The sequence below is a fragment of the Neoarius graeffei genome, chromosome 26 (assembly GCF_027579695.1).
Source record: "Neoarius graeffei isolate fNeoGra1 chromosome 26, fNeoGra1.pri, whole genome shotgun sequence".
Lineage (NCBI taxonomy): Eukaryota > Metazoa > Chordata > Actinopteri > Siluriformes > Ariidae > Neoarius > Neoarius graeffei.
Genome location: NC_083594.1, coordinates 42,639,126 through 42,660,568, shown reverse-complemented (window position 1 = coordinate 42,660,568; position 21,443 = coordinate 42,639,126). Strand labels below are relative to the sequence as shown.

The 21,443-nt window shown below is 43.6% G+C and overlaps 1 protein-coding gene across 1 annotated transcript in view; it reads right to left on the bottom strand.

Annotated features, from left to right (window-relative positions):
* Positions 1-20,770, bottom strand: part of mapkapk2a (MAPK activated protein kinase 2a) — a 112,242-nt gene extending 91,472 nt beyond the window's left edge. The window contains exon 1 of the mRNA XM_060909997.1: positions 20,081-20,770. Coding sequence (XP_060765980.1) covers positions 20,081-20,305 — 225 coding nt within the window. The 5' untranslated portion in view covers positions 20,306-20,770. The remainder of the gene's footprint in view (positions 1-20,080) is intronic.
* Positions 20,771-21,443: the final 673 nt, after the last annotated feature.

Here is a 21,443-nt window from a genome sequence, read left to right as displayed (position 1 = left end):
TCAAGACAATCTCCTGCAGTTCAAACCGAGCATCAGTATGGGGAAGAAAGGTGATTTGAGTGACTTTGAACGTGGCATGGTTGTTGGTGCCAGAAGGGCTGGTCTGAGTATTTCAGAAACTGCTGATCTACTGGGATTTTCACGCACAACCATCTCTAGGGTTTACAGAGAATGGTCCGAAAAAGAAAAAATATCCAGTGAGCGGCAGTTCTGTGGGCGGAAATGCCTTGTTGATGCCAGAGGTCAGAGGAGAATGGCCAGACTGGTTCGAGCTGATAGAAAGGCAACAGTGACTCAAATAACCACCCGTTACAACCAAGGTAGGCAGAAGAGCATCTCTGAACGCACAGTACGTCGAACTTTGAGGCAGATGGGCTACAGCAGCAGAAGACCACGCCGGGTGCCACTCCTTTCAGCTAAGAACAGGAAACTGAGGCTACAATTTGCACAAGCTCATCGAAATTGGACAATAGAAGATTGGAAAAACGTTGCCTGGTCTGATGAGTCTCGATTTCTGCTGCGACATTCGAATGGTAGGGTCAGAATTTGGCGTCAACAACATGAAAGCATGGATCCATCCTGCCTTGTATCAACGGTTCAGGCTGGTGGTGGTGGTGTAATGGTGTGGGGAATATTTTCTTGGCACTCTTTGGGCCCCTTGGTACCAATTGAGCATCGTTGCAACGCCACAGCCTACCTGAGTATTGTTGCTGACCATGTCCATCCCTTTATGACCACAATGTACCCAACTTCTGATGGCTACTTTCAGCAGGATAATGCGCCATGTCATAAAGCTGGAATCATCTCAGACTGGTTTCTTGAACATGACAATGAGTTCACTGTACTCAAATGGCCTCCACAGTCACCAGATCTCAATCCAATAGAGCATCTTTGGGATGTGGTGGAACGGGAGATTCGCATCATGGATGTGCAGCCGACAAATCTGCGCCAACTGTGTGATGCCATCATGTCAATATGGACCAAACTCTCTGAGGAATGCTTCCAGCACCTTGTTGAATCTATGCCACGAAGAATTGAGGCAGTTCTGAAGGCAAAAGGGGGTCCAACCCATTACTAGCATGGTGTACCTAATAAAGTGGCCGGTGAGTGTAATTCTCTTAAGCTTTCTTCTGATGTTATCGTGGTAGCAGGAGCTCTTGCATATTAAGCAGGCAACATTCAACATCACTTATCACTTCCCTTTCAACTGTTGTGTGTACTAACTAGGTTTTATCTGGACAGGATGTTGTGGAATGTAATACAGATACCATATGGTCAATTTGAAGATCAAGATGGTGATTTTGAATTAAAGAACAGGCATGTACAATTGGCATTACATATTGGAAAATTTTTTTAAATCAAAAACTATAAGTTCATCTTGGCCTAAAAAATTTGGGCAGACGCTCCCGCGCGGCACACAGGGATGAGAATGGGACATTTTAAAAAAAAAAACTCTGAAATGCCTGGCCGGTCTAGGGGGCATTTGCCCAATTCACAATCCCCCTTTCCCATGGCGGTGGAGCAGACAGAAGGGATGTTCACACGGCAACTTTTACTCCGGTGTAGCACCGGGGCTGCCCCGGTAGAGCGTTCACACGGTACAAGTTATACCGGTGTAGCCCCTGAAAGCTGCTTAAACCGGTGCAAATCTAACCCTGCTCGGGAGGTGGTTTAAGAAATTTACTCCGGAGTAAATGCTAGTTTGCGGGGCAGCACCGATATAAAATGGGACGTCTGAACGCTACAGGGGTAGACTCGCTACGCGTGAGGAGAGTTGATTACATACGGGCATTGCATAATTTACATCCTGGTAGTCTATTTTGCGCTTCCAAAATGGCGAATATCAACAATAGAACTGCGTGTCTTCCAGTGTTGCCAGATTGGGATTTTAAGTGCATTTTGGCGGATTTGAACATATTTTGGAATGGAAAACGTCAGCAATATCTGGCAACACTGGTGTCTTCATCCACGTTGTTTTCCCAGCGCTTGGTGACGCTATGACAACCGGGAAAAGGAAGTACATTTTCACGCATGCGCATATTTCATTTCCGCATTATTACTATCGGAAATGATAGTAATAATGATAGGAAATGATAGTAATAAAAGGAAATATCAAAACTTTATTACTATCAAAGGAAATGATAGTAATAAAGTTTTTGCTACTATTGCACGGTCGCAGAAACTGCCGTGTGACCGCAAGTGGGGCTGCACCGGTGCTAACACGCTTCTCTCTAGTAAGCAGGGTTGTGACATGTGAACGCTGCGCAAAATTTACACCGGTGTAAGATATATCGCAACAAAATACATCGGTGCAGCATCGATGCAAATATGTGCCGTGTGAACACCCTAAGAGAGCCGGAAAACTTTTTCCTCCAAAAAAATTTTTTTTTCTATTTTCAAAACTTTTCTTAAAATAGTGCAAATATTTACAGTGCGCCAACCAAAGGTTCAAATTGCCAAAAAGAAAACTATACAAACAAAATAAGAAAACAAAAATAAAGAGGCTTCAAGTTTGCCAGACTAAATCAAAAGACCCTGAACAAAACTATTAGTCAACCAAACCACAGTACCTTCAAACAAGACGTTCCAACCACAACTGAGGCTCTGGAGCTACTGCAGAGCTTACATACCCACAGCCCCTCCCACAGCCGAGCCCAAATTGCAAAATTAATCAATCAACTAAATAATGACCTCCTAAATACAAAATAATTTAAAGAAACACAAAATATACAAACATCCAAAATAATTGTCATTAACCAAAAACCCTTCAGTGCATAGTAAAATACATGAGCAATAAGTAGGAGAGTTATACATGGTATCATACCTAAAATTTTATCAGAAATATAGATATGATACTATGATTCTCCCCAACATGCTACATTAGATAAGCTAACCCCATTTATAAAAGATACACACTTGTATATGACATGTATTTGATACACACACGGCATTAATTCGTGCGATATACATTATAAATATAATGAATCATTGAACAGGCAAAATAATTTCCGTGTATATGTGAAGTTCGGTAGTCCTTGCCCCTCTACTAGCGTAGTTCATCATGTCAGAACACAATGAGCAAAGTACTTTTCCTGGGACGTCCATATGTGATCACCGAGCTTCGTTGTGATCTCGACATTCAGTGTTCTTTCTAGCCAAGCCCATCGAAAACAGTTCTTTATTCCTGCACCTTTATCAATCTCCCCTCGCTCGATCCTCTTCTTTCTTATCTAGGACTTTTGCCACTGTCGAGATGCTAAAATATCCCGCCTGAATACGTGTCTTTCCGATGTTACCAATGCATATCGTCAAACAGTGTGTACGGTCGGCGAACAGCGATTGCAAGCCACGCGTGGACAGCATGCGCACTTGTGTTTATACACTGCACGCGATTTCCCAAAAATTCTACCGCAAATAAGTTGAACATTGTCGCAAAAGTGAATGTTAATTACGACATGTCGAAAGACTCGAGTGTGTTAACCCGGAGCCCACCAAGAATCAAGACGTTATAAGGTGACCACAGATTGTTAAACATACACCCTCCCCCCGAAAATTTCTCAACAGATTTACATCGATCTCAAAAGCCATCATTTTGGTCTGAAAAAGTCGGAAATCCGCCGAAAATTCTCATCCCCGCAAATGGTCTGTAATTAATTGGGATCTACTGTTTTTATCGTTTCAACCGTGCATCAGGGTTTTTTCTAGAAAAATTTAGTATGAGGGCACTCACCATGGCGAGGGAGCAAAGCGGGGGGGAGATGGTGCCGGTTGTCCCCCCCCGCCGTGCAAAGCCTTTGAAAAATGCTCCAATGGGACATTCTGAGGCTATCTGAGAGGGAAATTGTAACAAATTGTCTGTCAACATTGAAAAAGAAAGAAGTAATCTTCTTCTGCCCCGGACAGTCTTTGGCTTTCTTCCACTTCGTGCCACGGGATGACATCTTTAAATGCCCAAGTGTCAACAAAAACAACTCGCGAACTACTTCTGTCAAAAGCTCCCGCGCCGGTGGGTGAAAGGTCATTCAGTCTCGAGAAATCTCGCTCTACAAGTCAGCTGACCTTGTATGTAACCCATGTCAAATCTCACGAGAGCAGCCGCGACAAGTAAACAACATGGCGCCTCGGTCTGGAAAACGCCAATTCGGATTGTTTTTGCACCGTCTGGCGGTGTATCTACCATGATTGGAATATTTTTGGAGCAATTATAACGTATTTGATGATCAGACACATTGTCACGTAGTGTTGCTGGGATGTTTTCACGGAGTCGGTAAGGGGGCGCACGCCGAGAGTAAGAGGGCGCAGCGCCCCTGTTCCCCCGTTTAGACGAAAGCCTGGTGCATCATACCCTCGTCCAATTGAAAATGTCGTTCATGCACTTTTCGCCCCCATGAGAATTTTGAAAAGTTGGCAAGTATGTGCATACGATACCTTGATCACATACAGGGCTCGAAATTAACTTTTTTTCTTTGTGTCCCCCAGTGGTCCCGAATTCTGTGTTGTATTGTCCTGAATGGAAGCAATAGTGTCCCCATTTTTTTCCTCTCTGAAATAACCAGTGGTTAATATTATCATATGAAGTTACTATTATATTTGTAACTATGCGATTTTGAACCCTTTATATCATTTTTACAATAAGTCACAAGACACAAGCGACACATGTCCTATACATCATCTACTTCAAAATTACAGTTATTGCATTTTCAGTTTATTAAACTTTGGCGATCTCACTGATACTGATAATAGATACCCGTTTATTTAAAGGGGCCAACTAGCTCATTCAGAAAATGTTTCAACTCCCTACATCTGCAGTACACTTTAGTTGAAAATAAGACCCCTTTTATGTTAATTTCATCTACTTGTACCTTGAATATCTGTGGGCACTTATAAGGCCAACTTATAATTTTCACCATTACCGTTATCCATAGCCCTGTGATGACCTGGCGACTTGTCCAGGGTGTACCCCGCCTTTCGCCCGTAGTCAGCTGGGATAGGCTCCAGCTTGCCTGCGACCCTGTAGAACAGGATAAAGCGGCTAGAGATAATGAGATGAGATCGTTATCCATTTTTATGAACTTTCCGTTATCCATTTTATGAACTTTCCGTTATCCATTTTTATGAACTTTCCGTTATCCATTTTATGAACTTTCCGTTATCCATTTTTATGAACTTTCCGTTATCCATTTTTATGAACTTTCGCTGCCGAAACATGGGTGCAAATGTTAGCAACATCAGCATAGTGCCAGGTCCGAGCCTAGTTGTGCTGCTGACTGACTAAACTTTCTGAACTAGAAAGACACCAAGAAAACTCACTTATTCTGTTGAACGGTATCTTCCGTCAATATCATCCACATCATTCCTGTTGTATTTTATAACGTGTCTAACAGTGTTCATTCAGTTGCTAGCGTTGCCTGCAGACCAGGCGATGACACTTTGGATCCTGAAGGTCCCGGAGACGTTATGTCTGGGCTTTCAGTTTCTTCCCCGCGGTCGGTCCGCTTCAACCACTTCAGCATTTTTGTTCTGGCAAGAGTCGGCGCAGCGTGTGCGGTAGCAATTCCATTCCAAGTCCATATAATGCGGCCGAAGATTCTAGAACAGAATGCGCTGCTCTGTAGCCTACTGATGCAGGTGCATCGAAAGTGTAGCTACTAATGTATTTTTCGCTGTTAACGTTTTAAAATTAACAAATTAGGTGAATGTCTACGTATGTGTTACGGCTTTATAAATAATATTAATGTCGAACTTTTTTTCTAGATCTATTTTTTTCCATTGTCCCGGGATTGTCCCAGATATGATAATTTTGTGTCCCGATGACATTTTTTATGGTCCCCGGGACATCGGGACACCGTTAGTTTCGAGCGCTGATCACATACCACCACTTTAACCGCGGGTGTATGATTGACTAGCGTCGACCCTTTGCTTTTTATTATCCATGTGTTGTTCTTCCAGCTCAAGCTAGGCACGGTCAGAACAAGCTTCTCCTCCATTTTGTTGGTTACCAGGGCGACGATTCCCGCCTATATGATCGGTGGCCTGAAAAGAAGCAACAGTGATGACACCAGTGCCTTTCTGAGAGGTTCTGGGACTTTCATTCAAAAGCACGAGGAGCAGCCGCGCACACACACACACAAAAAAAAAAAGGCGGTGCATGCTATGAACAGATGCTCGGTGCAGCCGCATTCAAACTCCCCTCATTAGGAGCACGGTAATCACCGCAGGGCATTTCCAGCATTAAGGACGGAACAACTGAACACACACTGACTTGCAAAGCATCTCCCCATCTGTTGCATCAATGACAGAGTTTGCATATCATTGAATGTAATCTCTCACAGATCAATCAGTCTACCAAATAATCCTGATAATCATTTTTAACGATGCAAATAAAACACTTTTGTCGACTACGCTGTTCTTTCAGCCATAAATAACTAACTGGTAAAAAAGTTAAATTATTCATATTTATGCATAAATACATAATCAAAAAAAAAAAAAGCTAAATTACAATCCTTTACCAGTCAGTCAGTCAGTCTTTTTTTTTTTTTAAATCCCACATTATGATAAAATTAACTCATCGCATCAAAGGTGAGACGTTACTCGTGTTCTGACATAACTGAAGGTTGAACAGCATCTTCTGCAGCACTGCTCTTAGCACACAGACAAAACTGAATACCAGGAGCTACATGGCTGCTTAATCTCCTGCCTAATCAGATGAACTACCATTTTCTCTGATAACGCATGACGCTTAGCTAGAATTCCTCAGTATACATGCTGACTTAAAATTCGGTAGAAAAAAAAACCAGGTTAAATATTTAATCTGCATTCCTCTGAAAAAGGTCTAATACTGCACACACATACTGTGTGCACTGAGGACACAAACCCAGTCGCTCTGACGCTACGTGCCTGTACCAACGATGTCCAAGTTCATCAACTGAAGGTATTCGTCCTGTTCCATGTCCAAGGCTTCAACAGCTTTGTTTTTAACCCAGGACTTTAAAACTGCTTTCACAAGACGCCACACATGCACACAGTCTGGAAAAAGTAGAAAGAGTCCATAAAATGTGAAATCTCCCCCTGATTGAAAATATGGACAGCAACTGAAAACTCCGATACTGAAAGTGTGCCATTCAATTTACTACAAAAAAAAAAAACCTTCTGCTCTTTGGACCTCATAAAATAATCACCAGTAGATAGTCAGCGGGGGGGGGGGGGAATAAACACCCAGTTAAGCAGGCTCCAGTAGAAACAAACTCACAAACACTTAGCCATAACAAAGAGTTAACAGTGTTCCTCACAGGCCACGGTGAGATAGCACTGAAATTTAAGGTGGTGTTTACATTATGGCCCTTTTCCACTACCCTTTTTCAGCTCACTTCAGCTCGCTTCAGCTCACTTCAGCCCGACACGGCTCGCGTTTCGACTACCAAAAACCAGCACGACTCAGCTCGTTTCAGCCCTGCTTAGCCCCTAAAACTCGCACCGTTTTGGAGTGGGGCTGAAGCGAGCCAAACCGTGCCGACTGAGGCTGGGGGCGTGAGCAGACACTCCCCTGTGCACTGACTGGTGAGGAGGAGTGTCCTCACATGCCCACACACGCCCCGCGAGCACGCTGGGATCTGTAAACACCGCAAACCCGGAAGAAGAATAATTATGAATTACGAGAATTTCTGAAGCCTTATGCGCCTCGCCTCATCTATACGCTCTTGCCAGTATCTGTCCGCGTTGTCGGTGACAACAAGCCACAGCACCAAGACCAGCAACACTAACGACTCCATGTCCTCCATGTTTATTGTTTACTATTCGGGTCGTGAGACTACCGCTTAAAAGCTCACTGAATCAGTGACCTACAGAGCATCGTGGACGAGTTCGCGGAGCGCAAGGCTCATCGTATGCCCTTCAAATAATGCGCGCAGTAGGCTATTGATGTTTTATCATGAGCCATGTACAGTATGTCGCCGAATGTTTTTTTTGTTTCTGAGTTACATGTTCGTTTGAAGGACTTAATGTACAAAATAACATAGTTGCACCCCGGAGTGTTGAAATTGGTAAACACAGTGCATTCAGTGAGGTTTGCACCGCCCTCCTTTTATTTCTGACTCTTCCTGTCACCGTTGCAACCTCTGAGCGCTCATTCGTATGCCCTTCAAATAATGTGCGCAGTATAGGCTATTGATGTTTTATTATGAGCCATGTACAGTATCCTAATGTTTTTTGTTTCTGAGTTACATGTTCGTTTGAAGGACTTGATGTACTAAATAACATAGTTGCACCCGGTAGTGTTGAAATTGGTAAACACCGCAGCTGCGGACATTTTGTAGCCTAAAATGATGTTATGATAAGCTTTAATAAAGGGCCCGGTCATTTGCCCCGCCCCCGGCCCGGCTCTGACTTGTTCCGCCACTGTCACTGATGTCACTGTTTGCGCTGCTTAACGACATCACATGACGTCCACCCACTTTCGCTAACTCCACCCAATGTGTCCACCCACTTCCAGCCAGCACGGTTCAGCGCGGTTGTAGTCGAAATGCAACTCCAACAGCCCCGCTCAGCTCGACTCGGCACGGCACGGCTCAGCCGCGTTTGTAGTGGAAAAGCGGCAATAGACCGTATCCGTCTCGTTTTCGTCGCGGATGCACTGTCCGTGCACATTAAAACGCCGGGAAACGACTCCACAGGCGGAACAACTTGAATCCGCCAGGGCCCACGTATTCAACTCAGTTCGTATCTGATCCGGTGCTGTGTAAACATTGAGGAACGAGGAAATGCAGTGCTGAGCTCTAGCTGACGTCGTCATTGGACAACGTCACTGTGACATCCACCTTCCTGATTCGCTGGCGTTGGGATCTCACACACAGCGGCTCAGTCCCGAATCACTGCTCGTGCGCGTCACTCGCGCGCTCTGTGAGCTGCGCAGGGCCGGAGTGCGCACCCTCCAGAGGGCACTCGCTGTTCAGGGCGGAGTGATTTGGAGCGCAGGAGGAAGCGCTGAGCCGCACTGAGGTTTATTTACACATTTCAACTTATTTACCTCCTTCAGGCGCTTAAACTCAGTGAGAACATGAACATCACAGCCAGGTGTGTTTATCTGCTGGAGAAGGTGTTCGCTTGCCATCCTTCCACTTGCAAGTGGTGAGTGACTTGCGCATGCCCGATATGCACTGGGATCATGTGATGTGCCATCTAATTAGTCATGTGATTAGCGTATCCGCGTATTGGCGTTGCTGCGTGCATGCGAATCGTTTTAAAAACGTTAATCTGATGATCCGCTGATACGGTCTAATGTAAACACCACCCAAGTGTGCCGTGGCTCATGTAGCTCATCTGTACACCATGTCTGGCTAAACGCATGCGAACACCTGACCATCACAGCCATATGTGGTTCCTCACCAAACCATTGCCACAAACTTGGAAGCACGACTGTACAAGACAAGACGTCTTCGTATGGAGCACTTGCATGTGACGTCACAGCCAATCCAGATTGTGACAGACGCCATCGTGTCGGTCAAACGCCATATTCCGCCTTCTACTTCTACCTTTTCTTCTGGAAAACCCTACTATATACAATTCTACTACAATGGCTGCGGCTACAAGCTCTCCCTACCTGTGCACGTTTTTTATGTTTTTTGTGTGTATTTTTGCGTGTTGTTCATCTGTACCGGACTTCAATATCCACTACAACCGTATGGACTTACTGGACATTGGTTTCCAGCAGAAAATGACGGTTTGTAGCGATTTCCATCGCATGCACAACATTCCGGACGAGAAAAAAAAAAAACAACATTCCGGACGAGATGGCGAGACCAGCGGGGTCTCCGTGGATTGTTATTGGAAGCAAAGGGAAGGAGGCGGCGCCGGGAGCGGAAGCAAAAGCGAGGCTGCAGAGCCGGCCTGTTGACTAAGCTCAGAAAACAGCTACTCAAACCTCCACTGCTAAGCCTCTACCTCTCCAACGCCAGATCCATGGTAAACAAGACGGACGATTTGGAATTACCTTATTCTATAATCGGCTGGTCAGTGCTATACTCAATACTTAAGTGACTTACCCATCCAATGAGGATTATTTTCTTGTTTACAAGATGCCACATCTGAGTCGCTGACAAATCCTGAATTTCTGTAAAGATAACTGTCCAGAGATTTATAAGCACGCAGTGCTTCACCACTGAACAGCGAGGGAAAGTTAATGAGGTAATCATACACGTCCGGGTATTCCGCTGGCAGTTCAAAATCCGGTCGTGAAAACTATGTCCGGTAAGCCATAAGGGTCACAAATCTGTAGATCGTTTATTTTAGACATATATCTAGTTATCCGTTCATTAGAAAAATGAGCCGTGTAGTCCGTCGGTTGAAATTGATCCATTCTGTACACGAGTGCAGCAGTATTCAGCAGTGTTTTTGACCGACAAGATGGGGGTTGTGTACTTTCCGGTCACGTGACTGCAAGATCTCTATACCATAGGATTACAGTTTCCCCTTCACTAGAACCAAGAAGCCCAAACCTGGTCAGTGCGTGTCGACGCACTTGTGCACAAAACACGAAGACTTGGCTTGTCTGTGCCACAAGCTGTTCTTGAGAAAATTTATTTTGAATTTACATCAAAATTTTACGAGCTGTCGACACCCCTGCGTCCAGCTCCACACCCATTACACTTGTTTGAATTGCTCATTGCATAGATGTGGAACACGTACCAAAGAGCCAAACCGGAGCGCCATATTTGTACGTACCAAAGTAAATCACGCTATGAAGACATAAAATTTCTGCAAAGTAATATCTTTACTAATTTCTTCACCCACTTCCACACTCCTGCTTCTCAGGTGAATAAGTCACCATCACTCCACTATGGACTGTATATCAGAAACGGTAGCGTTTATTATTTCCGATGACAAGCTCCCCAAAACAATCATGAAAAGATCTCCCCTGCAAGCATATTATGGTGAGATTATTATATCATAGCATAATTTCATCAGACCTGAGAGGTTTTTTCCCCCCTTGATATAATTTAAGTGCGTTATTATATTGAATGATTGAATATCTGTATCCTTGTCTTGCAAGTGATGTCAAAGCAAACTAGAAACCCGGATGTCGGCGGATATACAAATGCAGGGTCAAGCAACGTTCCATACAAAACAGTCACACGTGCCCCAACTCTCTTTGTTTTTCCACTGCTTTAAGCGTTCTTTTAAGCTCTGCCATATCTTTGTGCTGTATATGGTTGTGGTCACAACAGTACTCGTGACTATGACACGCTCCAATTTTTTTTTTAGAATTCCGTCCGCGATTCGGAAAGAGGGCGAGGAAACTCCGAGGCTTAGTACGGAGAGAAGATGAGCACGGCTGAAGAACATCGGCAGGGCTGATCTAACGGGTTAAAACCGAAACAGCTCGTGTTTGCAGTAATCATTTTATCTCAAGTGAAATTCAAAAGCTCTCTCAATAATATCATGGAAGAATTTTATTTTGTGTTGCTAGAATCTTGCTAAAAAATGAGTGCTCTCTTGCCGTAGCTCACTCGGTCAGGGTTATATTTTAACACGTGTATTACCATTTCGCTTCTAGGAGCGCCAGCAAAATTACACAATAAAAACAACCCAGACTGGGCACCCAGTCAGAAAATGAGCCATTTCATCCAAGGCCAGACTTAATTCTTCAGCAGCCAAACCAGATAGAACACAATATCTGGGTACTCGATGGTCAGTAGAAGCATCTTATCTTCAGAAAAGTCTGACTTTTTTTAAATGATACGGGTCAAAACCACACATATCCATCTTCTCTTTGTATCAAATCTCTGCTCGTCTGTTCAAATTGTGGTAATACTGAGAAAATTCAGCATTGTTTACAGACATGCTTTCAGCGGCTGCCATCTTGGTTGCTTTGTATATCCACCATCATGGCAGACGCTCATGACGTAGCACATTTTGATCACATGGTTGCAAGTCATCTATATTCTAGATCAGTGGTTTTCAAAAAGTGATAGGAGACACAGCGTCAGAAAAAAAAATAAATAGTAAACGTCTGATTAGCTAACTCAAGCTATGCGTGGATAGAGGCATGGATAAATTTGTAATACCTAAAGTGAGAGGAAAGAGAGTCTGGTGCAAGCAGAAAACAGAAAAAAGTATAAAAATTATTTTAAAAAGCTTGGCTTTTCATGTATTGGCCCAGATGATGCTCCACTGCCTCAGTGCGTTATTTGTAAAGACGTGCTAGCTAATGACAGTACGAGATCACGTAATCTCCGACATCACGTTGAGACCAAGCACACAAGTTTGGTGGCCGAGCCACGGGAGATTTTTTGACAGAAAGCTAAAGTTCACAGAAGAAAGAAAAGTTTCCCTTTCTTCTCCGTTCAGCTGGATGAACTGACAGACGTCACTAACTGTGCTCAGCTAATGGTGTACGTTAAAGAGGAGTTTGTGTTTCGTCGTTCTCTGCCAGCTCGCACTACAACAGAAGAAATCTTCAAGTCTTTGAATGATTCCGTTCAGGAGAATCATACCGACTGGGGCTGCTGTTGTGGATTATGTACTGATGGCGCAAGGGCAATGTATAAATGCAAGTCATTAATGCAGTCTGCTAAATGTAGGATTTTTTTTTAAACCTATGTTAAAGCCTTAAAGTGTCATTCCACCATTGGATGCATTTTTTTGGCATAAAATACAATATATTTTATGACATGACTAGACAGAGAAATCTTTTAGCTTCAAAATGATATATCAAACAATTTTTTGACAACGACAAGTATATTAATTTTGCGACCAAAGTCACCTACCCTTTTAATTTCCGCGCGGTAGTGAAACGTGAGGTCATCGGCAGGTTCCCCTTCTTGTGTACCACGTCACGTGTGACGTGGCACAGATTATCAGCAATGGCGGATAGAACGCGATTGTCAGCTTCGGAAAAGAAGCGAAGGAAAATAGCAAGTGATGCCCAAAGGAGACGGTCGATGGTGAATATCGGCACAGCAATCGACAAGTGGAAATCGTGTTCTATCCGCCATTGCTGATAATCTGTGCCACGTCACACGTGACGTGGTACACAAGAAGGGGAACCTGCCGATGACATCACGTTTCACTACCACACGGAAATTAAAAGGGTAGGTGACTTTGGTCGCAAAATTAATATACTTGTCGTTGTCAAAAAATTAATGTTTGATATATCATTTTGAAGCTAAAAGATTTCTCTGTCTAGTCATGTTGTCATAAAATATATTGTATTTTATGCCAAAGAATACATCCAATGGTGGAATGGCACTTTAAGAATGAAACTGCCTTCAAAAAGTGTGTTCTAAAAAAAGTTTTAAAAGATAGATTAAATTTTTTTAAAAGATTTTTTTTTTTTTAATTTATCTTTGGTTGAGAAAATGTTTAAAAAAAAAAAAAAAAAAACACATTTACAACTTTTTTTTTTTTGTTGAAACCCATTTTATGCCCGAGTGGAACATACAGTATGGTAACCACAACAATAATAGGCTAATAATTATTAGCGTGTGTGTGGGGTTCAGCTGTTTTTCTCTGACAGGAGGCTCACTTTCTCACAATTTGAAAACCCCTGGTCTAGACTGTCCTGGGGTGACGCAGCATACATGGCTAGCCCTTAATTCGACCAAAGTAAGAGCTTAAAAGTAAAGGTGATTAAATTACGCTGAATATAGCCTCGGGTAGAGCAGAAGCGGCGTGTCCTGCACCTCAACCTTACTCAACGCTTTTGGTACGAACTGGAACCCTGACTGCACCCAGGTCTCCTCACCTCACCAAATACACAAATCCACGCTCCAAAACCTAGTGGAAAACCTTCCCAGAAGGGCTGCCGTTATTATTGCAACAGCAAAGCAGGGAATAAATCTAGAATGGGATGTTCAAAAAGCACATATGGGTGTGACTGGGCAAGTGTCCACATACTTTTGCCTACACAGTGCATCTGAAATGCTGTACTGGATAAACTAAGCTATGAAAAAAGTATTATGTAGCGATAACTTTTTCAACCTTGTGGAATTAGTTTAACTCCAACTTAGAGGATAGGTCAGAAGAGATTTCCTTAACAATGTAGTTTCAGGTCAGGCGTAATTCACTTTCCTTTTAATATATTGATTGAAGATGCACGCACTGGAATGGACAGGGGGAAATCTTCCTTCCTCTGCTCAGCGATCATTCACAGTCTCTCCAAGAGGCTCCAATGTCTACGTCTCACCATTACCCATCTAATCTCTCTCACACACACACACGATGTACTCTTCTGCGGCTAAAAAGGGCCGAAAGGCGACTAATGCTGCCTGGTGCCAGATCTGACATCGGAGAGGAGAAGCTTTAATTCGGCGACACAAACTGACGCAAGGCAATGACATCATCAAAGCCCCTGTTAAAACAATGTTCAAGGCAACCCTTTCACACCACTTCACACGCCATGCCAAATGACTTGCTGGAAGTGTGCCTCTTTGGCTGACCGAGAGGAAATCTGACCAGGAACTCAGGATTTTACTCATGCAAGACACAAGAAATCGTTTGGCTGCTGACACATTTCATTCAGAAGCGAGGGTGTGAATGAACGCCTCTGCCTTTTTCACTCTACGTCTCACGTATAGTGGGAGGAGGAAGACTGCATGAGTGCAAGTGCTCGGACCTTTGAAACAATTTTTAAATAAAACTCTTGTCCGTCCGATTGTCTAACCTTTTCTCATGGGAGAGGGAAAAAAAAAAAAACACCCACAGACAGATGCACCCACGCCATATTCTAATAAAACTTAATAAACCAGATTAAAAAAAAACCTGCAAACAAAGCTGAAACATGACAGCAAAAATAATGAAAACTAATATTCTAATATATATGAGTGATTCCACACTTATGGGTACTGAAATGGGGACATGAACTTATTTTTAAAAATTCACCTAAAACCATTTCTTTTTTTACCATCAGGTCACAAAACATGTAATCTTTAATGAATGATATGTCAAAAGATAAGTTTAATTTTCTGAGATGTAATAAAAACATATTTATATGCCAAAGTCAGAATGTAACAGAAGTGTTGTGGACATATATATTCTCAATTTTAACAATGTCGAATTACTTTTTGAAACATAGGAAGGTGATGTTTTAGCAAATATAATTAATAAACGTGTAGTAGAATAAACATACACATTCTTTCAATAAGATTAACATGGTATAGAGCTAGATTGTAATTAATTTGTAACAGACGCGAGATGGACAATCGTAACAGAAGTAATGTAACAGACATCATTTTGGAACTCATAGGCTTGACTTTGGCATATAAATGTGTTTTTATTACATCTCAGAAAATTAAAGTTATCTTTTAACATATCATTCATTAAAGATTACATGTTTTGTGACCTGATGGTAAAAAAAGAAATGGTTTTAGGTGAATTTTTAAAAATAAGTTCATGTCCCCATTTCAGTACCCATAAGCGTGGAATCACTCATATACTAAAACTTTTTTTTTTTTTTTAAATAATCATAATTTTAAGATAAAGTGCCCATCAGACTACATGGACATTTATGGACTGAAGAGTCAAAGGTCAGCACTCCAGGATCCAGATTTATTTTCCTCTTGCGTGACATTAAACCAAATAAAAGTCTTTCCGGTGGTTATAATCCAATCCAATCCAATCCGCAACCTCGACTTTTGACACAAAGATCAAATCAAACAACTGAAGGTTTTAAGAAGGATCAGATCATTACAAAGTAGGGGTTGTTAGGTCTATCTAAATCTGACTTTATTCCTGGGAAATCAAATGACAGGAATCTGAGGTGAAAAATACAAAACACAAAACGAACAACTTTCTCGAATGAGATATTAATACATGAGGTATATAAACAATATTAGAGTGAATATCCCAAAAGCAGCCTTTCATTTTTATGCTGACGACAGTCATATATTGCTTTGCACATACGCAGAATGCATTTAATAGAGTGCAAGAACAACTCTGCCAATTGCATCTTGTTCTAAATGCTGATAAAAACAAAACTTATGTTTTTCACTAATTCAAAATCAGCAAGGTCAAATCAGTTTGTCATCGTCACCAGTAATGGTCAACAAATTGAACTTGTATCTACTTTTAAATATCTGGGGTTCTTGATTGTTCCAAGCCATTTGTCTTTTAAGGCACATATTCTGTACACTGCTAAGGAGCTGAAGGTTTTACTTGTATTTTATTTTCGAAATAAGTCTTTTTTTTCCTTTGGGGTGAAATGGAAACTGGGGGAGCTGACCTTTTTTCTGATAATTATGATGTGTTATCTATGAATGCCTCCGCTCAATGCCTCCATGTGCTGGATAGTGTGCATCATCGTGCACTGAGGTTTAAGCAAGCAAGCACAACTTTATTCATCACACACTTGTGAAATTTCCTCTCTGCATTTAACCCATCTGAAGCAGTGAATACACACACACGCGCACACATACCCAGAGCAGTGGGCAGCCATGCTAATAGCGCCCGGGGAGCAGTTGGGAGTTAGGTGCCTCGCTCAAGGGCACCTCAGCCCAAGGCCGTCCCATATTAATCTAACTGCGTGCGTCTTTGGAGTGTGGGGGAAACCGGAGCACCCGGAGAAAACCCACGCAGACACGGGGAGAACATGCAAACTCCACACAGAAAGGCCCTCGCCGGCTGCTGGGTTCGAACCCAGAACCGTGCTAACCACTACACCACCGTGCCGCCCAATCATAAACTGTGGAGCTCTAACTCATCACTGTGTCTTATACACTAAAGTAAATTGGCCATCTTTATATGCGCACCGGCTCGGCTATTGGTGTGTCTTTATTTCCAAGGCTATCCTTGAGAATGATTCCATCTCATCTCTTTTAATCCTGAATAATAGAGCCTACAGTCTTCGTTCTCTGGGCTTTTTACATTTTACTGTTCCTAGGGTTAGAACAGAAACAGGGAAGAAAGCTTTGAGGTTTTCTGCTCCAACTACATGCAGTCAGAGCTCAAACTCCAAAATCTGGCATCTCTGAATGTATTCAAGTCCATGATAAATCCCATTGTATCGAAGAAGAAGAAACCTTTATTTGTCACATGCACACTTCAAGCACAGTCAAAGGCCGAATCCCATTTCACCCCTTGGACCAACCCCTTGGCCCTTCCCCTCCATTTTGCGCGTTCATGTGAAGGGGTAGGGGTATCCCAATCCCAGTTAACGCGGAGGGGTAGGGGAAGGGGTAGGGCTTCTGTACCCCTCCAAACGGAGATTTTCCTGGAGCTGACTCCGAACGAAGGGGTTTGAGTGATTTCCCACAATGCCATGCGGATTTCAGCGAGATTTCATGCGGATTTCAGAAAGATGGCGGTTCCCGCGGCGAAAGATTGTCATAAATGTATTTTCTCCATTATTTACGTGTTTTAAGTTGTTATCCAGAGGAAACACGCCGCTTGATTCGCTTTCGAGCTGAGAATGAGCAGCGATTTCTGAAATCCAAGCTGCTGCTAAAAAGCTTTGGGAGTGAGTATTGTTTTCGGTTGCTTTACTGCGTACGTTTTGTTCTGTTATTCTCGCTTTTATTGTTTACATGAGTGTTCTGACACCTCATTCTGTCGGATGTGGTGCACGAAGCGCCAAAGATATCCCATTCAGTGGTGCTAGTTAACAAATCACACCCTGCCAGCAGAGATTTCTGCCTCTGACTGTAGCGGCTGGTCGCAGCCAATGACGCGTCGCGTTTTGCTAACGTAAACGCTGACGGAAGTACGCGATGACGTATGCGATCGTTGAAGGGCTATCCCAATACGTAAGGGTTGAATTTCAAGCCCTATCCCTTGTAGCTCAGTTTCAAGGGGAAGGGCCAAGGGGAAGGCGGAGGGGAAGGGGTAGAAATTAGAATTGGGATTGGGCCTAAGTCATCCTCTGCATTTAACCCATCTGAAGCCGTGAACACACATACCCAGAGCAGTGGGCCCGGGGCCACACCAGAGCGCCCGGGGAGCAGTCAGGGGTCAGGTACCTTGCTCAAGGGCACCTCAGCCCAAGGCTGCCCCACAGTGTGTGGAGGAAACCCACACAGACACGGAGAGAACATGCAAACCAAAGAGGGTGGGATATACACAAAGAGGGTGGGAGCTAGGGCCAGGAAAATCATGCAGGATGCCTCACACCCAAACTCTAACCTCTTTACCCTGCTGAATTCGGGCAGACAACTACGAAGTCTCCATGCATGAACAGAGAGACTGAGGAAGAGTTTTTATCCACAGGCAGTTAGACTGCTAAACTCAGTACATTTTAAATAATCCCTTTTACTACAGTTTTTATATCAGTGTTAGAGGACTTTTTACATGTCATGCTTCAGGAGTCATCTTTTACTTTTCTAGTGCGGTTACTTATTTGCATATGCTGTTTTTATTTATTTATTTGCTGAGCTGATGACCCCTTTAACATTTCACTACATGTAAAATGTATGTGACAAATAAAAACACTTGACTTGACAAACCCCACACAGAAAGGCCCTCGCCGGCCGCTGGGTTCGAACCCAGAACCGTGCTTACCACTGCACCACCATGCCGCCCAATCATAAACTGTGGAGCTCTAACGCATCACTGTGTCTTATACACTAAAGTAAATTGACCATCTTTATATGCGCGCCAGCTCGGCCAAGGCGATCCTTGAGAATGATTCCATCTCATCCCTTTTAATCCTGAATAACAAAGCCTACAGTCTACGTTCTCTGGACTTTTTACATTTTACTGTTCCTGGGTTAAGAAAGCTTTTAGGTTTTCTGCTCCAACTACAAGCAATCAGAGCACAAACTCCAAAATTTGGTATCTCTGAATGTATTCAAGTCCATGATAAATCCCATTGTATCAAAGAACAAACACATGCACACTTCAAGCACAGTGAAAGTCATCCTCTGCATTTAACCCATCTGAAGCAGTGAACACACATACCCAGAGCAGTGGGCAGCCACACCAGCGCGCCCAGGGAGCAGTCAGGGTCGGGTACCTTGCTCAAGGGCACCTCAGCCCAAGGCTGCCCCACGTCTTTGGAGTGTGGAGGAAACCCACGCAGACACGGAGAGAACATGCAAACTCCACACAGAAAGGCCCTCGCTGGCCGCTGGGTTCGAACCCAGAACCGTGCTAACCACTACACCACCGTGCCACCCAATCATAAACTGTGGAGCTCTAACGCATCACTGTGTCTTATACACTAAAGCAAATTGACCATCTTTATATACGCGCCAGCTCGGCCAAGGCTATCCTTGAGAATGATTCCATCTCATCTCATCCCTTTTAATCCTGAATACGTTCTCTGGACTTTTTACATTTTACTGTTCCTGGGTTAAGAAAGCTTTTAGGTTTTCTGCTCCAACTACAAGCAATCAGAGCGCAAACTCCAAAATCTGGTATCTCTGAATGTATGAGAAATCCCATTGTATCGAAGCTTCATGAGTGCAAATGTTTTATTTGAATGGAAATGTCTTATGGGCGGCACGGTGGCGTAGTGGTTAGCGCTGTCGCCTCACAGCAAGAAGGTCCGGGTTCGAGCCCCGTGGCCGGCGAGGGCCTTTCTGTGTGGAGTTTGCATGTTCTCCCCGTGTCCGCGTGGGTTTCCTCCGGGTGCTCCGGTTTCCCCCACAGTCCAAAGACATGCAGGTTAGGTTAACTGGTGACTCTAAATTGACCGTGAGTGTGAATGGTTGTCTGTGTCTATGTATCAGCCCTGTGATGACCTGGCGACTTGTCCAGGGTGTACCCCGCCTTTCGCCCGTAGTCAGCTGGGATAGGCTCCAGCTTGCCTGCGACCCTGTAGAAGGATAAAGCGGCTAGAGATAATGAGATGAGATGAGATGAAATGTCTTATCTGACCTTGTAAATTCAATTTATTTGTATTTTTTTCATGTCTAATGTGACAATGTGCTGAAACTGTTTTGGGTTTTTTTTTGTGCTGCTATTCTTGGTCTTGTAAAAAGAGGATCTTCGATCTCAAATGGGACAAGCCTGGTTAAACAAAAGGTTATAATAATAAAATTAAATCGAGATCTGAAAATAAAACAGACGGATGTTTGATCCAAGTCCATGAGATTACTTCCTCTTTTTCATTACTGTGGACTTTTAGCTGCGTAGCTAGCTAACTCTCTCTCACCTTCAGCGCGTACTTCTCTCCATTCTTCTTCTCAACGATTTCCAACACCTTCCCATTGATACCCAAACCCAGGACTTGGTTCGTCATCTTGTAGTCGTCCGTTATGGCGTTCTTCTTTATCTGAAGCGCGGGTTTAGCGTGGAACTGGAGGTGTTGTAAAGATTGCTGCTGCTGTTGCTGCTGCTGGTTGGGAAACACCAGCTGATTCTGCGAGTTGGGCATCATCGCGCCCGGACACAGCAGGCGACGAGACCGCGGTTCGTTTCCCCACTTTCACAAGCCGAATTTCTCTCCTGTGTTTCCAGAAACTTTAGAAACGGCCACTCAAGTACGACCAACTCTCACTGGACTCAGAAACTATATTAAAACAAACAAACCACAGCTTAAAAACGCGGCTAAGGCTAGTTTCAACAACTTTGATGCTAGCTCGAAGGTAGCTTGTCAGCTAGCTGGCCAGCTAATATCCATTCCGCCAATTCGAGAGTCCGACCGAGGAAACCAGTATAGGTTTAATGAGTTAGTCGTATAACACTCCAACTAAGTGTTTAAAATAATAAGTAACTACTATAAAACTTACATTTATTTAAAAAAAAAAAATGGCGACAGTGACCAGTGCTTTCTTGCTAGCTAGCCGGCTAACTCTTCAGCTCGCGCTCGAGCCCTCCGTTACTTTGAGCCAGAGTGTCTCGCGGCTCTCCCTCAACACTTTTTTCGTGACGTCACGCTTCAAGCTGGAACGCGCCGGTTCTTAAAGGAAACGTTGTGTGTGTGGGGGGGAAAAAAAACAACAACCTGTGTCTGACCTTCACTCCTTTCATGAGTTATGAACAACTTTTACATATGAAAGACAGAGAGCTGTTTAAGCAAATTAAGAAACGTGATGTTTCTTTGTCGCCTCACAGCAAGAAGGTCTGGGTTCGAGCCCCGACGGCCTTTCTGTGTGGAGTTTGCACGTTGTCCGTGTGGGTTTCCTCCGGGTGCTCCGGTTTCCCCCACAGTCCAAAGACACGCAGGTTAGGTTAACTGGTGACTCTAATGCCGCTTTTCCACTACCAACGCGGCTGAGCGGGGCTGTTGGAGTTGCATTTCGACTACAACCGCGCTGAACGGAAGTGGGTGGACACATTGGGTGGAGTTAGCGAAAGTGGGTGGACGTCACGTGATGTCGTTAGACGGCGCAAACAGTGACATCAGTGACCTTTTAAGCGGTAGTCTCACGACCCGGATAGTAAACAATAAACATGGAGTCGTTAGTGTTGCTGGTCTTGGTGCTGTGGCTTGTTGTCACCGACAACGCCAACAGATACTGGCAAGAGCGTATAGATGAGGCGAGGCGCATAAGGCTTCAGAAATTCTCGTAATT